The sequence below is a fragment of the Ictalurus furcatus genome, chromosome 21 (assembly GCF_023375685.1).
Source record: "Ictalurus furcatus strain D&B chromosome 21, Billie_1.0, whole genome shotgun sequence".
Taxonomy (NCBI): Eukaryota; Metazoa; Chordata; class Actinopteri; order Siluriformes; family Ictaluridae; genus Ictalurus; species Ictalurus furcatus.
In genome coordinates this window covers 7,179,813-7,203,556 of record NC_071275.1, presented here as the reverse complement: position 1 = coordinate 7,203,556, position 23,744 = coordinate 7,179,813, and the positions used below count along the sequence as shown (strand labels likewise).

At 38.1% G+C, this 23,744-nt stretch overlaps 1 protein-coding gene across 2 annotated transcripts in view; it reads left to right on the top strand.

Moving 5' to 3' along the window:
- The window catches only part of LOC128625228 (E3 ubiquitin-protein ligase RNF123), a 155,424-nt gene that overhangs the window by 116,237 nt on the left and 15,443 nt on the right, over positions 1-23,744 (top strand). For both annotated transcript variants that reach the window (XM_053653407.1, XM_053653406.1), the window contains exon 37: positions 6,357-6,451. In XM_053653407.1, coding sequence (XP_053509382.1) covers positions 6,357-6,451 — 95 coding nt within the window. The remainder of the gene's footprint in view (positions 1-6,356; positions 6,452-23,744) is intronic.

The following is a 23,744-nucleotide window of genomic DNA, read 5'->3' as shown; positions in this document are numbered from 1 at the left end:
AGATGTGGTGAAAAGAAATTAGGTTGAAAATGAAAACATCTGGTCTGATTTTTAAAAGGTTTGTCTGCTTCAGTATCATGATTGCAGTCAATACAGAAAATTTGTGGGCACGGAAAACAAAATGGATAGCATCTATCGTCTGTATGGTGCACAGTGTAATGAAAATGCAGTCAATGTTGGGGGGAAAAATGAATTACCCCCTTTAACAAATTCAGCCAGTTCTATGAATAATTAGGGTTAGCTCCTTGAATGCTTTGATAAATAGGCAGAATCTTATTGTGATAGACTAATTCATTACAACATTAAAGAGACTGGCTGCTTTTAAACAAAATTCTTACTGTTCTTACTTTTAAACTAAATTCTTACTGTTAACCCACTACTGCATGCCTTATGAAATAATGGCTTAAGAAACTATATGGCCATACCTTTTTACTTATCATGGTGCACAATAATATATTGTTTGTTGCAACAACGTGCAACAAAGGGAACAAAGTTTGACATAATTCACTTTCAATTCACTTTTTACGTTATGAAATCATACAGTGACTCTAAAAGATATTGGCATCATTCAAAACATTGCTATCAGTACTGCAGAATGTATGGCAAAAATACTGCATTTAATATTCCATAAAACCGATAAAGAGGACCTAATGCCTGCTTTGTCATTAGGTCCAACACCAATTCAGATTTACTGCGTGTCTTAAAGGCAGTTTTTCTTTGGGGTGAAACCGAGAAAAACGCCACACTTGACCTTGATGATGCGCTTGCATCCAGTGAATTTGCACCTTCCTCTGTTGCATGTTGTTGCTTTAAAGCAATGTAGCTATTTTATCAATTTACAAAATAAATATTTGATAAAAACATTAAAAATTGATACAAATGGAATCGGTGTAAACAAAACTTGAATGGGGTGCTGGAATCATTTTCAGTGAACTTGATGCTCCTGTATATCACGTGTGTTCCTTTCTATTATTTAGACCTGAAAGGAGATGGATAATTGACATTAGGGTACCTGTCGAAGCCTGCAATGCAGTGCCATTGATTGTTTCCAGTCTTGCTTAGCTGGCCTTGTGGTGCAGTTCTGCTTTCTGACCACTTTACAGACCTCAAGCCTTCACCACACTGAGCTGTATAGTGCCTTCATAAATTATTTAGTCTAAATGGAGTTGATGCATCTGCACTCCATGTAAGGCTTGTGCATGAAACAGGTTTAGCACGACTTGAATGGCAGAGAGGTCTTTAAGAGATTCCCGAATCAAGCTGGTTGGGCTTGAGTACTGCTCATCCAACCAAAATCATGATCACTATTAAATCATTGAAGAAACAATGATTTAATAGGGGAAAAATTATTCATAGTACTCCTGAAAGCCTAAACATTTCACACTGACCAATATGTTGTTTTTGTTTCTATGTAACAAATTAAAGAAAAGTAAAATGTTTCACTTTGAGGTAGTAAACTCACCTATTTCTTTATCTTTAAAAGGCAAATCATATTATAATTTGACTGTTTATGCCTCTTTCAACTACCACAATGTCATGGCAGAAGAAATGATACCTATTGGAGATGGGGGAAAAAAGTACAGGCACCCTTTTGTATTTAAGCCATTTCATACACAATCTATAAGATTTCATTAAGTAATTCATAAAAAAACAATAAAAACTTTGGTCATAAGACATACAACAAGCCCCCAATGAAATGCACTTAAAGAAGGTGCCTAATGATGACCATGATTGTGTCCCTCACATTCGATAAGACTGATTTGTCAGTATTCTACAGCTGTATGACAGTTGATCAGATGACTTCAATTTTGAACTCACCATGAGGCCTGTGTAGCTTGGCCTCTTACCGAGCTGTCCGCCTGTTGGACAAGGACATGCCTTGGGCTGCCTGGTTCCCATGGGGACTGTAGGGTCGCCATGGACACCATGGCCAGTTGCCATTCACTCCCTCCCCTCTAGTCTCTTCTAGCCCCCTCATTCTCCCTTGCTTTGCACCCTTTAACTGGCTCGTTTGGTATCGGAGGCCGTTTCTAATGCAGCACCAGAGGTTTTCCTGAAGCTTTGCTTTTACATTTACAGGTGCTCATTTGCATTTCTCCAGGGGAACTTAGAATTGAGGTCAAATCCGATCTGAGCATAGAGTTGCTAACATCACAGCAAAAGAGACCAAAATAGATGTTTATTTATTATCACAAGAGCACAAATAGTCAAATAGTGCATTATAGTTCTATTTTTAGTATATTATTATATTATTAGTGGATATTAGTTTCAAAATTTGAAATCCCTTTTTTTGTAAATGTGTAAATGCTGTGACCATGATTTGCCTTTAAAAATGCCTCCAAAATTATTGTATATCCTTTGAGCAAATATTGAATTCTCTCAACTGTATTATTCTTCCTGACAGCTATTCTAGTGTCACCATATTGTTGTGAATCTTTGTCCATTCTTCCTAACATATCTGTCCTACACTGACAAAACCTTGCCCTTCTTCTGGTTTTCTTTTAGTTTCAGACAATTTCTTGATTTTGATTTATATTTGGATTGTTTTTTTTGTACAATAGAATTTTATTTGTTTGTAGATAAATTGTCAAATTGTCCATGCAGTAACTCAAATTTCGAGGCTGAGGATGTTTTAGTACTGATGTTTAAGTGCTTTGAGTAAAACTTTCTCTTCAGACAGTTCTTTTTGTAAATGGTCTGCACTTTTGTATGTTTCAGATTTTCCTATGATTTAAAAACACTCTACAAGCCGGACCTACAATCAATACAATACATAATGTGGCTGAAATGTGGGGCATATGGTGCTTAATTTGCTTTTATCAGAATTCCAATGCTCCCTTAGCCTCTAGTCCCATTGTGGTATTACATTGTATTGTTAATAAGCCTCTTGTTGAGAATATACTCTGTGTCCATGTATAGATATGCGAAATACTATCAGTAACAGCTATAAATTAGAGGTATACAATTAGTGATTGTAGGCCATCTTTTGCTGTACACAGTTTGTCAACGCCCGATCAATGGAAAGACACTGCTACACGGCCATCATTAACTAAATAACTTTCCATTCTCATAATAATAATAAATAAGTAATAACATACCATTCTCAGCACAGTGATGTATCTGACGGTTTGTGGGTGTTGGAACAGTCAGTAATTGTAGATGTACATGTGGATAATTTATGATAATTTACAAATATGTGGTGCATAAATATATGTTTATAAATATTTCAGAACAAGCTTAACCAGAGTTAGAAAATATTACCCCCTTACTTTAAAGATTCTTATCTAAACCAGTGGGTTTCGGAAAGGATAAAAACAAAGCAACCTCTAACATATACTCGTACTCAGACAGAGAGTTAGGATCCATGCACAGGAGGCTCTTCAATACAAAATCCATACAATACAAACATACAAAACGAAATCACATTCCAGAGCAAAGATGGTAACCAGGCAGTAGTCGGAAAACAGGACACCACAGTGCAAACAGGCAAGAGGATAAGCCAAAGAACGAACTAAGAACACAAACAAAGGGTCAAACACAGCATAAACGATCAGGAGAATAACAAGACTCAGAACTTGTACAACTGTTTGACAAGAATTCACAATGAGTGAATGTTCTTTGCATGTTTATATACTGGAAAAGTGAACTGGAAATGGAATGGCCGACGTTGCATTAGACTTCCATTTACTGTGGCCTCTGGTGGTGTTACAAACCCTTAAAGCATTTTCTGCAGTTGCAGGAAGTCAAACCAATTTGCTGCCTTTTGTTTCTTTGGTTACCTGTCAGAGATTAAAATAATTGAAAATCCCTTAATGATGGTATTCACCAGTCGCCGCTGATTACTTCAGTGAGCCATTTTGTTAGAAGGAGCTTCCTAAATTCAGAAATACTCCAATGCCTACAAAACATGATCGTATTATGAGGACTATCAAAGCATTATAGGTTGTACTGAGAAGTTCAGAGTATGCCAAGGACAATAGGTAAATGCACCATCAGATCTAAGGATGAGGAAGCCTTCACAATGGTTTTCATAAAATGGGTGTGATCATAGTCCATTGGTTCAGTGGTTCACACAAATGGGAAAACCTTTGGCTGTCTACCAGCTGCCAACTTAGTGGAAAGTATTGATTGATTCAGTTACAGGGAGTTAAATTGAGAAGCAAATTAATGCCTAACCCTAGGTAAGCCTGGGCTTTCCTTTTGGGCAGCTACTCGAAGAAAATATTGTCATTATCTAAATTGCTTTTCTTTGTATTTGTGTCATTAATGAATTTGCATTATGCTGCTAATAATACTGTTGTTTTCTTGAACTGTTGAAAGAGCTCACAGTTAATGTGTCATTTCTTCCAAATGCAGCAAATATTTCATTGACACGATATTTTCCGAACCACATCATTAATATGCAGCGTCAAACTCACATGCATATTGAAGTTACCAGATGAGACATGTTCCCATCTGCTCTGTCTCAGCTAACAGATGTGGTCTGTGGAATTCTGCTAAAAGTCACTAAACAGTAGAATATTGGCTTTCAATTTACGGTATATAGTAATAACCACATCATAACCTTCATTTTTTTCACAGGGCCTTCAGCTTTGACAGCTGATAATTACAAAAGCATGGACGTTGAGCAATAGAAGACAAAACAACCAGCTTGAGCATAAAGTTAGAAGTTTAGGACTGTTGTCTAAATGAAAATCAAAGAAAGTTTTCACACTGGGGGACAACTAATTCCCCTTAATTATGAATTATTAAAAGAGCCTGTCCATGTCTAAACATGTGCTGGTAAAAATCGAGTAGTCTGAGGAAGCTGGGCCACCTGCCAACAAATCCATCACTTCAGAACACAATATAATGCTGGTCACGTCAGCGACGATCGCAGATTCTTTTCCTCTTGACATCTTGCCCATCAGAGTGCGTTAATGCAGTTATTATCCGATTGGGATATTTATTATTCTCATGCTCCTTCCTCTTGTCATTGAGATAGCTGCTGGCATTTTGCTCATCAGTCCAAAATGCATGGCAGGAGCAATGATGATTGGCAGTATCAAGGCCAACTTAGGAGCTTGCAGACTAGACAGGCATGAAATTGCAATTGGGGAATGAAACCGGAGAAAGCAGGGGAAGACTAGCAGAGAGCTGGCTGGCTTCTCTCTACTCCACACTATAATCATCAAGTTAATCTCAGTGTCCAAATGCATTTGTGATGAGTCTGCCTGGGGCCAGGAACACCCAGGGCTCAGGCTATTGATGGATGGAGTAGCAACATAAATGAGACTCACAAGACACTTTTCCCCTTTATCCCTTTTCCCCCCTTCTTCTCTGCCAGTCAAGAATGATGTTGATGAAATGTAAAGCAACAAAGGTTCTAATTTTATATTCATCTTGGAATTATACACTATGCATGTATACCTGAGGAGAATATGTTAGGTGTTGTGAAGTTCCTGTTAAGGATCTAATGGCCTATCAAACATCTATCAAATCCTGCTTTACCTAATTCTAATCTTATAGAATGTATGAGGATTTACATAAACTGTCATTAAATGCATATTAGATATGCAGTTGTATATGAAAGTAACAAAACATGACGGGGTGTGCTGTTATAGGAAATAATTAATGGTGGGGATTTTGTGATGGTGCCCAACGCTAAGCAGAGTTACTGTTACAACCCAGAAATGTATTATATCCCAAAAACAGCATGTTCTTTAGTGTTTTAATACTTTTAAACCATTTCAAGTTGCCAACACTTACATATTTTATATTAATTGAAGAAATACATCATTATTTTTTATCGGTTTATACTTTAGGTAAATTTAATGTTGTGGAACTAATGTGAAACAAGTTCTCATTATCATTTATGTTCTAGCAGCTACAAACAGTCACTCCCTTACCAGCTTTTTTTTTCTTTCTCTCTTTTGAAGTTAATAAGACAGAAATGCAGTTTGTTGTGTTTCTAAGAAACCTTAAAGCACCCCGTTCTGTATACTTTCACATGTCAGAAAACGTAAAGTTACACCTGTACCTCTGACTTTTCCAAAGCACTGGTACTGGAGTCTCCTTGCAAAAATGCTAAACATAAATGTCTCGTTACAGAAAACTTCACCATCTTGGTAGTTACACGTTTTTAAAAATCTGTTTATGTGACACGCCCTCTAAGTTGTCACTACAGGCTATTAATGGATGAAATATATTAGAACAAGTGCATTAATATAGAAACATTCTGGCCAATCAGATTGAGGTTTCAGAATAATTTTCTGTAACATTTTCTTTTTGACAGAATCTTTTCTGGGTAACATTTGTGAACCTGGACTGCAAGGTCGTTGTGTAATGTGTGTCATATCTGTGTTTTTCCCTTAAAGATACAGACTACATCACTGCAGAAGAAGCGCAGAAAGTGGAAAAGATGCTGGCTTTCCTGACCGAAGAGTCCAAGCAGGCTGCAGCCACAACAGCAGTGAGTACATAGAGTTAAACATAGTGTAAATATACCTACATCAGGATCCCAATACAACTGCAGCTATGGGCACCTGCTCCAAGTAACAAGAGAACTTTTAATATACATGGAATAATTATTAGGGGTGTAACATTATATTCCAGTCATGATTCGGTTCAATTTACGATACTGGCTTCACGATTCGATTTGATTCAATTTTGATGATGAAAACACTGAAAAGACTCCTTTTTTTTATTTCTGAATCATAACAGTGCAAAACAATGTGCATTTCTGTCTGTATAAAACTAAATAAATCATAAAATGCTATGAACATAGGTTTAATATTGTAAACAAAAAGTACTACAGGTTCACCATATCAATTCAATTCAGTTTTTCATTCAGCAGCATGTGACTTTCATTTTTTCAGTCAAACAAAATTGCTACTTGATTACACCACATTTAAGATGTTTATTCCCTCTCCTAGCAGTACGAATCCGTACATTAACTCAAATATTGAAATTAGGCAGAAGGCACATGCCTATTAATGAAGACTCTATATTTATTATGTACTATAATGATTCAATTTGCAGTATTAGCTGTTGTTATAAAAACTTTGTTTCTCTTTGTCTCTTACTGTACGAAACTGTCAGCAATTATTGTATGGTTTTATTAACTTTTCAAAGTAGCTTCTTACCCTAGCCCTACAAAAAAGTAGAATAACCTTAATTTTTCCTTAATATTTTTTACCCCATGCTTCCTTCATGGCCCTTCAAAACCCTGAGTGGTGATACATCTTCATGATAATATAAAACATGTCCGGTCCTTTTGAGTTTCTACTACAGAATCACCTGAGGTCTGAAAACCTTTATAGACATTAGAGCTGTAGGACTCAAGTTCGGTCTTGGATTCTAGTCTCACCTCAAGACGTTTTCTGTGTTGACTTGGAATTTTTGGCATTTGAACTTGGACTTGTTTTTGTGATTGTCATCGGTCTCGCTAAATATGGTCTTTGTCTCGACTGAGAGTTTGTTAAAAAAAAAATGTTTGTGTTGTCTTTTCTTTTCACAAAGTTTGAAGTGAAGCAGCTCCATCTTCTAGAAAACAGCTTAATCACTGGCGTAATGCACAAACGAAGCCCACTAGTTGAAGTGAAGTTCTTGAAAAGAATTTGATGATATTGACTGTCGTTTTCATTTCCACTCAATCTTGACTTGGCCTCGACCACCTTAAGACTCGGTCTTGACTTGATCTCATCTAGTCCTGGTCTTGGACTTGTCTTGGATTTGACAGTGGTGGTCTTGACTAAAGCCCTAGTAGACACACTGCTTAACCTCAAGCAAACATGATCTGTGATAAAGACCATTTTAAAAATAATATCAAATTCCAAACACCTGCAGTTTGCTTCAGATTGGATACAATGTCCATTTACTATCCCCTATTTGCATTATATCACTTGTTTCTAAATAATTAACAAGTCATTAGTCATTGTAATGCACTATAGAGGGTTTAGTAAAAGCCATTAAAATGTTTTTGAGGTCGGATTAAAGAGTTGCAGGAGGCTCCTGTGGCTTGGCTTTAATGGACTGAGTGTGTATCCCACGTTGGGTCATGCACATTTGCTACTCCCATCCCTGAGACAATACCGCATAGTTAGACTGCAGAAAACAGAGCTGTTTGCAGTATGAAATATGATCTCCGGTGCCTTCCCTTCCTAAGCAGGCTGAGGTGAAATCAGATTTTAGTGCTCTAAATGCATCCATGATTCATCCAGAACCGTCTCTTACATTAGAAAGTCAGATTGGCCTTTAATGTAATGCTCATGTGGCGATAGGTGCAGGGCCATTTCTCAAATTCCACACGACTGCATTTTGCTGTATGAAGTTTACAGTGTGTTAGAGAACAGCTGCAAGTCTGGTCAGTGTCAAACCAAATCCTATGCTGCATCATAATACAAGCACAAGGTGCTCTTAATATATGATTAAAAGGTTGAGGAGATTAAATGACACTTGGATTGGCATTGAGTTTGTACATAATTGGTTGTGCCGGTGTTAACTGAGGATAGTTACATTGATCATATCTAGAGAGATCTTAGTAAATGACTAAAAGTGATAAATCAGTGCTAGCCCTCTGGTATTTTCCAGCCAAATAATGTTTACCATACAGGTTTATGGTTTTAGTTTTGAGGAATCATTGTAGGATATTTTTGTTGTCACTAATAAAGGATATTTCCACTAAACTTACAGCCATGCACATACACACATACATGCCACATACACGTAGACAATTAAAAAAAAATTCTAAATAGGTGTTATAAAATTATTATTCCATTCACTCACTTATTATCATGGTTTACAATATTATTGCAGTATTTTATTTAGGTCCTTGGGAGCATAGTGTAAAATACACTATATGGCCAAAGGTTTGTGGACACCTGACCATCACACCTATATGTGGTTCTGCACATACAGTAACTGTCTAAGATGTCTTTGTATGCTGTAGCATGTTCCAGCATGACAGTGCCCCTGTGCACAAAGTGAGGTCCATGAAGACCTGGTTTGACATGGTGTAGAACGACTCGAGTGTCCTGCACAGAGCCCTCATCTCAATTCCATTGAAAACCGTTTGGGATGAATTCGAACACCGACTGCACACCACACCACACCAAGCCTCCTTGTCCAACACCAGTGTCTGACCTCACTAATGCTCTTGTGGGTAAATGAGCACAAATCCCCACAGCCATGCTCCAAAATCTAGTGGAAAGCCTTCCCAGAAGAGTGGAGGTTGTTGGGACAGTAAAGAGGGGGGAAAAATCTGGAATGAGATGTACAAAAAAGCACACGTGAATGTTATAGTCAGGTGTCCACAAACTTTTGGTCATATAGTGTATTTCGAAAGTTTATGATTTTACAGTTTATTTGGGTAAAAGAAAAAAAAATCAAGATGGTAGCACATATTATATACTTTTTTTACACTGTATGTTTGCCAGCTATATGCTTATCACCATTTTAATGAATAGTACTAAGCATTCAGATAGGAGATACTCTCAAATAATATCATTTCCTGATTCATACCTAGCTGACACACCCACTTAAATAAGTCCTGAGGGAAAAAATGACTTAGAAAATATGCATTTTTGCATGGAATTAACACAATGTTTAAACATCCCCTCTGTAACATCTGTGGCAATGATCTAAGCTGTCAGGTCCAATTTGTTTTTTATTGAAGGTGCAAATGACTTGACTTTGTGATTGCAGCTTAAATGAGTCATCATGAGTAAAGTGGAGCTGGCAACATAATTTTTAGTGTTATATTGTTACGAACCTGCTGATGACATCTCATATCATTCACACTTGAAGTGCTTTTGAATCCTAATCATTGAAATGTCAGACGTGCTGCCGCTGAAAATGTCACTAATCTCGTGAAGTGTTTCATTCTTTTTGGGAATTAAAATGATGCATCCAAATGGGGTGGAACTATGAAAAAAAATTACACTGTGATAATATTATTAAGTTATCCTCATGTTTAGACTATATATTTAAAGATATTCAACCTTTATTGTTCTGATAAGCATTATTTTGCTTGTTTAAAAAAAAACAACCTTAAATACATTGTACTTTCTGAAATTAAATAAAAGATTCACAGGAAACACAGAAAGGAAATAAAAGTTGACTGAAGTACATGAACAAATGATATGAAATTAATAATTAAATAACTGTTGTGGTTAATACTTTACAGTTATAAAAAAGGACTAAATTATGTTAATATTAAGTAATGCATTTGTTAATGTGAACAACACACACTATTATTACTATTATAATAATAGTTTGGTCATATTTAACATTGTATAAGTAAGGAATTAAACACTTAGGGCATGCTGCTATTGCAAAAGAATGAAGCACTACTGTTATCCAAATCTTCCTTTAACAACACATCCTAGTTAAAAAAAACCCCAGCAGATTTTAGTTAAAAACTGTGCACATTTTATTAATCTTTTAATTAGTTTATTGTCAAAAAGCTCTATTTTGGTTTCATCTGACCATAGAACCCGATCCCATTTGTTCCAGTAGTGTCTGGCAATCTGAAGATGCTCGAGTTTGTTTTTGGATGAGAGTAGAGACTTTTTTCTTGAAACCCTTCCAAACAACTTGAGGTGATGTAGGTGACTTCAGATTGTAGTTTTGGAGACTTTCTGACCCCAAGACACAAGAAACTTCTGCAATTCTCCTGCTGTGATCCTTGGACATTTTTTGGCCACTTGAACCATCCTCTTCACAGTGCTTTGAGACAATATAGACACACGTCCAATTCCAGGTTGATTCATAACAGCAAAAAGGTGCTCTAGATGTAGTAAAGATGCTTGCTATGAAGGGGTTGAATAATTCTGACACTGGAGAAGTCATTATAAGTTGCATTTTCAGTTGAATTTGGGGAAACCACTTGAAGCATTCATTATGTTGAACTATTTCAATTGCTTTTGTTTGATTTGTTCATTGCAAACAGCTGAAAGTCTGTAAATTTTGACACTAAACCTGATTTGCAACGGGGGTTGAATAATTTTGACTGCAATGATGTTCCCGTGTCAGAAACATTAAAATGATAACTTTACCTTTGTTACAAAGCACTAACTCTGGAGACTTCTTACAAAAAATGCTAAACAAACATCTCCTCACAGACAGCAAAAGGGGGTGAATACTTATGAATGGACAATTTAAACTTTTTTATTTGTAAACTATATAGATTTCTCCCCCACTTTAATATTTTAGGATATTTTGTATAGAGTCATGACATATAATTTTGGGTCTGGGTTTGTAACACTAGAAGATGTTGAAAAGTTCAAGAGGGTGAATACTTATGCAAGGAAGTGCATCATAAAATACCACATATTTCTCTCTTAGAAGTGTGTGAAATGTGCTGGCATTATATGTGGAACAGCGAGACCCGCTTTAGGATTATTCTCACTCTGTGCAGACAGACTGAAGCTAATGGACGCTACTCAAACGTGTTTATTAAATCATTACCGTTTTTGAAATCCTGCCCGCCTGGTATCTTAGCATCTTGTTAACTGTGTGTGTGTGCGCGAGTGATTGAGTGTGTGTGTGTGTGTGTGTGTGTGTGTGTGTGTAGGCTGCGTTTGTGTGTTTTTCCACACTCCCTGACATTTGTTTACACATCATTGCCAAGAACAACGGACCTCCGATGCCCAGGCAACCAGGCACACTGTATGTCTTTTGTGCTCTCGCCTCTTGTGCGCGCTGTGTGTGTGTGTGTGTGTGTGTGTGTGTGTGTGTGTGTGTGTTGTGCGTAAGCACACAGTCTGTTAATAGCAAAAAAATGGTTAAGGTTTAGGCTCCACACAGCTCTCTTTACAGTGAAGCGAGGCACTCAAGTGGTGTCTGATTACCAGTAATTGTTCCAGTCTATCTCGTTCATCGCATTTCTGCATTTAACACCCCCCAATTAATTAGCTTGGACCTGATGTTTTTGTCTGAGAATAAAAGGAACACAAAACAAAACAAAGCAAAAATGTACAACCCCAATTCCAAAAAATTTGGGACGCTGTGTAAAATGTAAAGAAAAACAGAATGCAATAATTTGCAAATCTCATAAACCCATATGTTATTCACAACAGAACATAGAAAACATATGAAATGTTTAAACTCAAATCAGGTTACTGATATGTTGCCAATTAACCTAATTAGTTTCTTTTTAGTAACACTTACTTTTCCAGCTATTTGTTGGCCCTGTCTCAACTTTTTTAGTACGTGTTGCGGCCATCAAATTCAAAATTACCTTATTGTTCCTTTACAATAGTAAATTTCCTCAATTTAAACATCTTATATGTATCCTATGTTCTATTGCGAATAACATATGGGTTTATGAGATTTGCAAATCACTGCATTCTGTTTTTATTTTCATTTTACACAGCGACCCAACTTTTTTGGAATTGGGGATGGATATGCCAGTATAATAGGCATTCTGAAAAGTGTTTATTTTGCAAATAAAGATGCTGGTCTGTTCTCATCAGGTTTCAACATTAGATAATATTGAAATCTGCACGACCCCTTCCTACAGCCATCTTGTACTTATTTCCTCTCACTGCTGGTACAGCTAAAGGTTTGGATCAACCTCACTTTAGATAAAAACAAATGAGTAAATTATAAACTTGCCAGACATTTTCCCTGATTTTCGAAAGGATCCTTCTGCAGATGCTTATTATATTTTTTTTCATGAGATTATCGCCATGAAACGAATAATTGTATAATTTAATCCCACGTCACTCTGGATAGTGGGTGTGTGTTTAACCGAAAGCAGTGAAGGTTTATTTATAGCCATAACGCTGTGAGAAAGTATATTGATTGACTGACACATGTGCTCAGCTTTTACTCTGACGCAGCTGTGACGAGCACGATGACCTTATTACACTGCTGCGTGATGACCTTCTTAAAATATTCCTGCTTCACATTTGATTTGTCTTTTAATTGTTATTAGGTGGAGAAACATTCAGTTCAGTTCATTCAGTCTCATACAATTAAACATGAGGAAAATGACTGAAACTCAACCCATTAAATAATCATGACATGAAACAAGATATTGCTTATTTACACAGAATGCAAACTTTCAAATGCAAATCGCTCCATGAGAAGTGATATAATGCTTTCGGTGAAGCTAAAATTTGTTTATACAGGATATGCGCGTTTATTTCACTTTCAAATCCTTTCCACTACATTATTGTATTCTCTTCTATATAGGTATTTGAAATAGTACTTCTACCTTATACATCGATCAGCCATAACATTAAAACCATTGACTGGGGAAGTGAATAACATTGATTATGTCTCAAGGACTGGGATATATTAGGCAGCAAGTGATCAGTCAGTTCTAAGAAGTTGATGTGTTGGAAGCAGGAAAAATGGGCAAGCATAATGATATGAGTGACTCTGACCAGGGTCAAATTTTGATGGCTAGATGACTGGGTCAGAGCATCTCCAAAACGGCAGATCTTGTGGGGTGTTCCCAGTATGCAGTGGTTAGTACCTACTAAAAATGGTCCAAGGAAGGACCACCGGTGAACTGGCAATGTTATGAGTGCCCAAGGCTCACTGATGCACATGGGGAGCGAAGGCTAACCCGTCTGGTCCGATCCCACAAAAGAGCTCCTGTAGAACAAATTGCTGAAAAAGTTAATGCTGGCTCTGATAGAAAGGTGTCAAAACACACATCACAGATTGCTGTGTATGAGGCTGTGTAGCTGCAGACCAGTCAGAGTGCCCATGCTGACCCCTGTCCAGCACACCTACACACCTATACTGCACATGAGCATCAGAACTGGGCAAATGGAATAAGGTGGCATGGTCTGATGAATCAAGTTTTCTTTTACATCATGTAAACGCCCGTGTGTGTGCGTGCGCTGCTTACCCGGGGAAAAGATGGATGCTCTATGGGAAGAAAGCAAGCCGGCAGAAGCAGTGTGATGCTCTGGGCAATGTTCTTCTGGGAAATCTTGGGTCCTGGCATTCATGTACATGTTACTTTGACCCATAACACCTACATTGTTGAAGACCATGTACACCCCTTCATGGCAACGGTATTCCTAATAGCAATGGCCTCTTTCAGCAAGATAATGCGCCCTGCCACACTGCAAAGCTTAGTCTTATATGACTGGAAATATGACTGTCAGTGATGCCAAGATGGCTGCCTTAGTCTCCTTTGTTCTTACATCTAAATATTTAATTGTGTGCCAATGTTTTGACATGTAACAATGAAATGCTTGCTATGCAGATATACTGAAAGAGTACTTTTTTTTTTTTTAAACGATCTGGCAATACAGATTGAGAGGCAGGGGCTTTTCAGCAGCATTTGAAGAGGGAAGAGTTCTCAGATGGCAGAATGAAAGAAGCTTTTTCTGAAGCGGCTTGTATCTTCTTTTATGCTGATATTTACAAGGCTCTTTTCCAGATGTATTTTATGTTCAGAGATTACACTGTTGGTAGATCATATCCAAATATTTTTGAGGCTTTGCATACAATGTCTTCCAGTTTCCTTTTGGTGTGTGAGTCAGTGTTGCCATAGCAGTGTTGCTGCTCAGTATCAGACCTTGTTATTTAAATGTAGCAGTTCTTTCTTTTTTGGCAGCTGTGGCTCAGGTGGTAGAGCAGGTTGTCCACTAATCATAGGGTTGGAGGTTCGATTCCCGGCCCACATGACTCCACATACGGAAGTGTCCTTGGGCAAGACACTGAACCCCAAGTTGCTCCTGATGACAAGTTAGTGCCTTGCATGGCAGCTCTGCTACCATTGGTGTGAGTGTGTGTGTGAATGGGTGAATGAGACACAGTGTAAAGCGCTTTGGATAAAAGTGCTATATAAGTGCAGACCATTTACCATTTGTTTTCTTTTGTCTGGATTTAATAATCTCACATCTGCCTACCCCTTCTTCCTGATTTTTGTTACGATTCGAGACTGGGACGGAAGCAAGTGCAGATTAAAGTCTTAACTCAAACATGAGTTCATAACATAGCTCATAAACATGAGCCAAGATACGCAGTCTTAAACATGAAACTAGATACAAGGCATGAAACATAAACAGGACACGAGAACACGACTGCTTAGCATCAAGGTGTCTAACACATACATAACGTAGTTAGCTAGTTAATCGTATATAATACTACGCGAAGTGCACAGCCACACGAGGGGTTTAAATAACTCACGTAATCAAACTTAAATGCAGACAGCTGGAAACAATAAAGACACACCCTCGAACATCAACCAATACCTGAACAGGGAGGAGAAAAAACAGAAGCCAAAACAAATGCACGTGTCCATAGTAAACAAAGTCACCATAGTCCATACGTAATCAAAGAGCGTGTGCTCGCTGAGCGCTCGTGTGTGCCCTCTGGCTTTCCATGCACACTGTACCGCAGGGGAGATCGTGACAGAACGCCCCCCCCCCCCCCGGTCCCCTGGGTAACCCGTCCTTTGCTGAACCAGGAAACTGAGCGGCCTCCGCCATGAAACAGGTAGGCGGAACGCCACCCTCAGTGGGGTTCGAGATCAGGGCTGTGTTCTCAGCGGGCCTGGAGCTCAGAGCGACGTCCTCAGCGGGGGTGGAGCTCAGAGAGATATCCTCAGCGGGGCTGGAGCTCAGAGCGACGTCCCCTGTGGGGCTGGATCTCAGAGCGAAGGCAGGACAGCGGGACAACTTCCTCAGCAGGACAGGACAGGTTTAAGCTTCCAGGAAGTCTATAGTAACTCATATAATCACGCTTTACAACTGTGTTGAGCAGAAAAGCATCTAATCATACAAAAACCATGTGAGCTTGAAGTGAAGCTCTCTCATCAACAAGGTGTTTCCACCTTGCAGAGCTTCTGCACACAGGAAGTTTTTTAGTTTTTCACACCATTCTGTGTTAACTCTATTGTGTGTGAAAATCCCGTGAGATCAGCAGTTCAGAAGAGGCTTGAGTTTGTTTTTGGATGAGAGTAGAGGCTTTTTTCTTGAAACCCTTCCAAACAGCTTGTGGTGATGTAGGATACTTCGGATTTTTTTTCTGTAATTTTGGAGACTTTCTAACCCCAAGGCGCAACTAACTTCTGTAGTTCTCCAGCTGTGATCCTTGGAGATTTTTTGGCCACTCAAACCATTCTTTTCACAATGCGTTGAGACGATATAGACACACGTTCAATTCCAGGTTGATTCATAATATTTCCAGTTGACTGGAACTTCTTAATTATTGCCTTGATGATGGAAATGGTCATTTTCATTGCTTGTTCTATTTCCTTATAGCCACTTTCCATTTTGTGAAGCTCAACAACCTTTTGCTGCACATCACAGCTTCCTTGGTCTAACCCATTTTTATGAATGGGCCTATGTGTTACCTCATATTTATACGCCTGTGAAACTGGAAGTCATGGTTGAACAATTTCCTATTCCTACTCACCCTGGTGTACTAAACAAATGTAAAATATCAATGGGAATATACTTCAAATATATTTTTGTCATATGAATTCATAGGGGTGCCAATAATTGTGGCACACCTATATTTAACAACATAAAACATTTTATTTGGATAAACCCGTGTTGTGTGGGCAATTGTTTGATATCCATGAGAGCGGAGTATTTCTGTTTTTTTTTTTTAACAAAAGATCAAAAGGTTAAACAATAAAGACAATTTTTCATAAACGTCTTTGCTCGTATTTACCAAGGGTGCCAATCTTAGTGGAGGGCACTTTATATACCAAAATATCAGTGCAAATTACACAAAAGGACAGTGTTGTTTAGCACGTTTGGCATTCTGAGGAAAAAATAGCATGCACCCAGTCTTCACTTGAAGTGATTTAAAAAGAAATAGTGAATGTTGCTATTAATAGATATTAAATTTTTTATTTAATGTCATGGCCAGCAATCACTGCTTATATGTGTAGTGCCCAACAGTATACAGTAGCTTTTTCCCACAAAACAATTTTTTGTAGAATTAAGCCATTGTTGAATATCCGCTGTGCTCTAGCACCGATGTCTCCTTCCAAAACATAATCATTTTTATCTTGGAACCAAATGATGGCTTGGGTTGGGAGAGTAGCATTTTAAAGAAGTGCTTTTCAGAAATGTTATGCTGGGAAGCTTTGCCCAATTAGCTGGCTTTTTGTTCCAAGCACTTTCTGGCCTGAAGCAGAGCTGCAATTAACTTCACAACAAATATGCTCCCTCCCTATTAAGCTTCAGCAGACTTGAAAGAGAGTCAAGTTTGATATTTCTTTACTTCTGAGTGGCCCTGAAATGTAATAGTTTTTGGTTGGAGACTTTTATTTAACAACTCAGTAGAAGTGCTCTGTAGAGTGGCTTTTAAGGTGCTCCTTGAAATTATATCTAAAGGGAAGCGCTCCTTTGTGCTTAGATTGTATGATCTGGGATTTTATTGCTTGTTCGAAGTCAGGACTATCTAATATTTTGGGTAAACACAGTGTACGGTTGCAAAAAAAAAAAAAAAAAAAGCAACAGCAAATTCGGAAACAGGTTAATGTTGCTTGTTGGTGATTGGACACAGCATATGACTATCACAAGCAAAAAGAATCACATTTTTTTCAGTCTGTTATCTGGTTAGCCTAGGGAAAATGATTTCAAAAGTAGTCACTTATGTTACAAGGCTCCCGAGTGGCACAACAGAAAATAGTCTGCCCTGTCGTTGGGAAATCGCAATGTCACAGCCATCCATGGCCGAAAGCCAAGGGAGCAAAGCACTCTGGGTGGGAAGGATGATATACTCACCTGTGCGTCACAGCAACACTAGCCAATTGTGGATGTTTGTGTGGTCATGTATGTGGAAGAGGGTAGATTCTTCTGAGTGTGTTTGTGTTATGCTGGCCTGTGATGCAGCAGTTTGACAAGATGCAGTTCACCGGCTTCATGTGCTTCGGAGGAAGCAAGTGTTAGTGTTCCCCCTCTCTGTTGGTAGTTATCGTATGATGGGCAGACCTGGCTTGTGGGTAGGAATTGGTAGGTGTCTAAATTGGAGAGAAAAATAGGGTGGGGGGAATAGAAAACATACTTACAGTATGTATGTATAGACTTATTAGTGTGTAGTTACTTCTTTAGTACCTTGCTTCCTTTAGGCTTGTTTTCAGGTTTTAGAATGTAAAAGTTGACACACATCTAAAAGAACATCATATGAACACCCTTGATAATATACACTATATGGCCAAAGTATGTGGACACCTGGCCATCACACCATCACACCTTTATGTACTTTTTTTGAAATCCCATTACAGATTTATTCACCCTTTGCTGTTATAATAACCTCCACTCTTCTGGGAAGGCTTTCCACTTGATTTTGGAGTGTGGCTCTGGAGATTTGTACTCATTCAGCCATAACAGCATTAGTGAGATCAGGCACTGATGAGAAAGTTGAGAAGGTCTGGGGTGCCCGACATCAGTGCCTGACCTCATCCCTAAGGTGTTCTGTGGGGGTTGAAGTTGGGGCTCAGCATGGGACACTCAAGTTCTTCCACTCCAACCTTGACAAACCATGTCTTCACGGAACTCACTTTGTGCACAGGGGCATTTTCATGCTGGGAAAGGTTTGGGCCTCTTTGTTCCTCTGAAAGAAATTGTAATGCTACAGCATACAAAGACATCCTATACTATTGTGTGCTTCCAATTTTGTGGCAACAGTTTGGGGAAGACCCTATGTGTGTGGTGGTCAGGTGTCATACTTTTGGCCATATAGTGTATTTCCTCTTACTGTAAACATCTTCCAGCTATTTCTGTGGTCTCTCAGATTGATGCACACTGCAGCCATGAGCATGAGATGGTTAAAATGGATGTACCCTTTCTGTTTTGAGTTAATGTTGATGGGTTGTTAGATATGCTGTTGTCTTTTTGGTTTATGAATATGTTTTGTGCTTTACAGGTCACCATACAAGGGTGATGAATTAAGTATAAATAATTTGTTTCTGAGCTATGCTAGTTTATTTTCATTTTAATATTTCATATCTCATTTACTACGAACCTCAGTGTTTAGGATGGTGTCTCTCTGAAACATGATCATCTAAGGTGATGCAAATAGTGTGTGGAGAAATCCATAAATTCGTTTTAGTTGTAGCTTGGCATGGCTTGGAAATTTGTTTGGAGGATTCATGTTGAAGACAGGTCTTTTTAATATCTGTGTTCCGTGTTGATATTTCTGTAAAGCTGCTTTGAGACAATGTCTATTGTAAAAAGCGCTATACAAATAAAATTGAATTGAATTGAATGTTATGTCTGCCTTCATGATTCCTGCTCTGTGGGAGCTGATCTCCACCTCCAGCTCATTCTGAAATACCACTGTGCCTGTGTCAACTAGGGCACATCTCAGGAAAGGTCACTTGTCAGATGTGAGCCAGCATTCTGTGGAGATCTAAGAGTTGATGTTCATCCTACCGGGAAAAACCCTTGAGCAGCAATGTGATTCCTCAGCTGGAAATGCCCTGGTTTCCAGAATGACAGGAAACTGAAACAGCACTAAGGACTGCTGATGTGGCTTTGTAGCAGAGATCACAGCTGGAATAATGAAGCAGGGCAGGCAAACTGTATTTAGAAAGGACCCTAAGTCCTGCTAGCACCCTGGACAGATGAATATTGATATGTGAATAACTAAAAAACAGGAGAAAAAAATTCTTGAACAGTGGATGCTTCCAAATGCATAGGAGGAATATCCATTAAAAAAAGGCATGTTTCCTGGAGGAATCACTGTGCATGCTGAATGTATTGAGAGATGAAAGCAATAGATCTCACATGGGTAACAGTTTCAAAGTGATTGCAGTAGGTGAAAGATAGGAAGAAAAAAGAAAACTAAAAAAAGAGAAAATAAGAAATATTGGCTGGATGGATGGATGGAGAAAGAAAGAAAAGGATTGGTGGATGGAAAGAAAAAGAAAGACTGGATGGATGGATGGATGGATGGGAAAGAAAGAAGGAATAGATTGATGGATGGGAAAGAAAGAAAGAAAGTATGGATGGATGGGGAAGAAATAAATAAAAATAATGGGTATATGGATGGGAACGAGAAAGAAAGAAAGGATGAATGGGTGGATGCATGGATAAGAAAGAATGGATGGATGGATGGGAAAGAAGGAAAAAGGATAGATGGATGGATGGGAAAGGAATAAATAAAGAAAGATTGGGTGTATGGATGGATGGGAAAGAGAGAAAGATTGGGTGTATGGATGGATGGGAAAGAAAGAAAGAATAGATGGATGGATGGGAAAGAAAGAAAGAATATATGGATGGATGAGAGAAAGTAAGAAAGAAAAATAATGGTGGATGGATGGATAAGAAAGAAATAATAGATGGATGGATGGGAAAGAAAGAATGGAAGGATAGATGTATGGGTGGGAAAGATCTAAACAAAGGAATTTAAACAGAGGTCCTGTGCATCTGTGTACTTGAAAGTGAAGCCTAATTTAAAGGGAGTGCATTAAAAGAAAAGAACATAAAAGAATATAATGAACTACTACAATACCATTCAGATGATCAGTTGCCTGTAAGGGAAAAGGAACGGTGCTGTCTTTCACTCTCCATAGGAAATAATGAGATTCATATTCTATAGGATCCTCAGACTTTAATGACACACAGCACGGGGATTCAATCACATTTGCATTTGGGGCAAACAAATGTAATGAATCTTAAAGTTATTCATGTGCACATTTAGCTGAGCTTTCCCTGTGTGCTTGGTTTCATTTGAAATTGAAAGCTTCAGAGTGCGAACCTACAACTTGGATTTGCAATTCAGTCTTTCTGAGGAGCGCCCAGACTTTGTTTCTTTCCTTAAGAAGAAAAGCAATTCACATTTCAAAGGTATTGCCCCCTCCTTCCTCCCTTTCCATTGCAGAATTTTCTGGTTCGTTTCTGATCCCCTGTAAACCAATCCGCTGTTGAAGATGGAACTGCAAATCTACCTCCGCCTTTGCATTCCTGAAGCTGTAGTGTTTCTTTTTTCTTTTTAGTTGTAGTTTCTTTTACTCAAAACAAGTAATGACCCTCTGCTGTGTTTAATGAAAAGCTGATCTCTCTAGTGATATGTGCTGCAACTGGAAGTAAACAGAGTAAGAAACACAACTGGCATTGCAGGAACACAACACACACTGGAACAATAGGGTCCAGTACTAAGAACTCCAAGATCATGAAGTAAGCTCATTTGAGACAATTTGAGTGAATGGCGAGTGGGGGGTGAAGGAAGGAAGAAAGAAAAATGAAGGAAAGTAAAATGAAGGAAGAAAAGCTAAGGAACTAAGTAAGGAAGGAATGATACTAAGGAAGAAATTAAGGAAGGAAGTAAATAAACTAAGGAAGAAGGGAAACAGAGGAAGGAAACTAAGGAAGGAAGGAAATGAGGGGAGGAAGGAAGGAAACAAGCAAATATGCAATTGATAGAGAAGAATATGGGTAGGATTGAGGTGAGGGAGGAAAGAAAGTACTGTAGGAAAGTCATGAATGAAGGATGGAGGAAAATGAGGGAGAGAAAAAGGAATGATGGAAACAAGGGAGGGGAAGAAGAAAGCTAAAAAAAGAAAAGGATGAAGGATGGCAACTAACGAAGGAAGGAATCTAATGAAGGAAACTAAGGGAGAAAAGAGAAGAATGTAGGAAGGAAATGAAAGGAAGAAATGAAGGAAACAAAGGAAACTATAAAAGGGAGGAAGAAAGCAAAGGGAATAATGGAGGATGGGAAGAATAGTCTTTTACATTTATTATTCTAGTGTAACATGCCCAAATTGAAAATTGAACTTACTAATTACTACTTTAAAATTGTAATCTGAATACATTACTGATTACTGCATGTAAATAGTAATCAGATTACTAATTACTTTACTTTCACCTTACTTTCAAAACCTATCAAGCCTACAAAAATACACTACAAAGTGGAACTCGTAGTTCTTTCAGTCATTTTAGCACACGTCAATGTAGGACATGATCAGAAAAAGTTGATAAAAAAAAAAGAGTTATCATAAAACTTACCTCGGTTGTTTGTAGAACTACCAGACCAATAAAATATAAAACTTCTCTAACTAGGCTAGTTTGGTGTCGCTAGCCAATGGAGACACAGCTAAACTATCATTGTATGGGTTTAGCTGCTACAGTGCCATGCAAAGTACATTATATTTCCTCATGCTCTGCTCATATCATGTTCATGTGAACTGGAACTCATATAGACATTTACACACCATGTTTTCCTGCTCAGCATCAGAGGATGTTACTGTTTCAGTTTCAACCCATTTAATGGTTAAAAGAAAAAATTAAAAATTGGCATATATCCATTTTTCCTCACACCGACTGTGAGCTAGTGTGTAGCAGAATTGAGAGCTGTCGGCCAATAAGACACGAGTATTTTCACGTATTTTCCTGTAAACCCTGTCTGATCGGTCTCACCTCCATTCACTCAAGATCTAAAATTACAGGTGGTCTTCTTTTACTGACATTTAGTTACGTAGTGACAAACCGCTCCAAATGGAGAATTATTCGGGGCAAAACATGATTTATTTTACAAATACATTTTACTTAATGTTGCTTTCTTAACAATAAATTTGTAACGCACGTAACATCATTTTATTGACATCTGTAACTGTAATCAAATTACATACATTTAAAATGTAATGGGTTACATTACTGCGTTATCAGAAAGTCATCAGTTACGGGATACACCCAACTCTGTTTATGATAGAGCTGATTCTCTAGTGATGCTCTGTGCTTAACCTGATTTTGTTCATCTCCAGAAAGTGCCTTTCAGCAGCGTATCAGGTGTTGAGTTCATGTGGTTTATATCCTCAGTAATATGGCTTTAAACAGTGCTCATTCTTTGCACCATAGTTCGATCATTGTGGCATAATTGCGGGGGGTTGGGGGGGGGGGGTCAGTGTATCCACTAAAAAGTCTCCAGACAATCAGTTCCTTTGTTTTTCTCACAGTGAATGACAGGTTGTTGTTGATGCCCTATTCTTCAAGGAATTCCACCTTCTCCCTTGTCTTATTACTGACAGTGATCCATCCCATGATGTCCCATGATTCGGCTGTCATCGGTGTGGTTAATGAAATGTCACGCTTGATGAAACAGCTGTGGTGCAATAGGGTGGAAGTGGGCAGTTATTAAAATTCTGCATGAAGACATACGTGATGTTTTTATTAGAAAAAAATCGTTCCATGTAGCACCCTAAAAGATTTCTCCCTGTGGGGAAAACTCTGTAAGGTTCTGCGCAGAACTCTTCAAGGGTTTACGGTTTCGCCTTTAAAAAAAAAATCCCAGTTAAACCCCTTTTTAAAAATATATAAGCCTTCATCTAATTTCCTTCAAGCTGTTATGTAAGGAATAAAACACTTGGGGGTGTGCTGTTATAGGAAAATAATCAATAACAGAGTGGTGTGATGTGACCTGACACTAAGCAGAGATACTGTTACCACCAGGAAGTTGATTATTTTCCAATAATAGCATGTCCCAAAATGATTTTTTAAATTTTATTTTAAATACCACCATAATTTGTCAAATATAACAAATATTTGTATTTATTAAATAATGACAAATATATTTTATAAATATAGTTACCTTTTAATGTTGTGGAACGTCCAACAAAACAAGTTGGTGTCTCTCATCACTTACATTATAGCAGTTACAAAATCATACCCTTACAATCTCTTGAATTTAATAAGAAATATTGCATCTTGATACAGAGAAACTACAAAGCACAACTTCCTCAGTCATGCAGCTTTGTCAAATTTTTTTTAAAGGAGCAGCTTTACGTCTGACTGTTACAAAGTGCTGAGACTAGAGGCTCCTTTCCTTTCCAAATT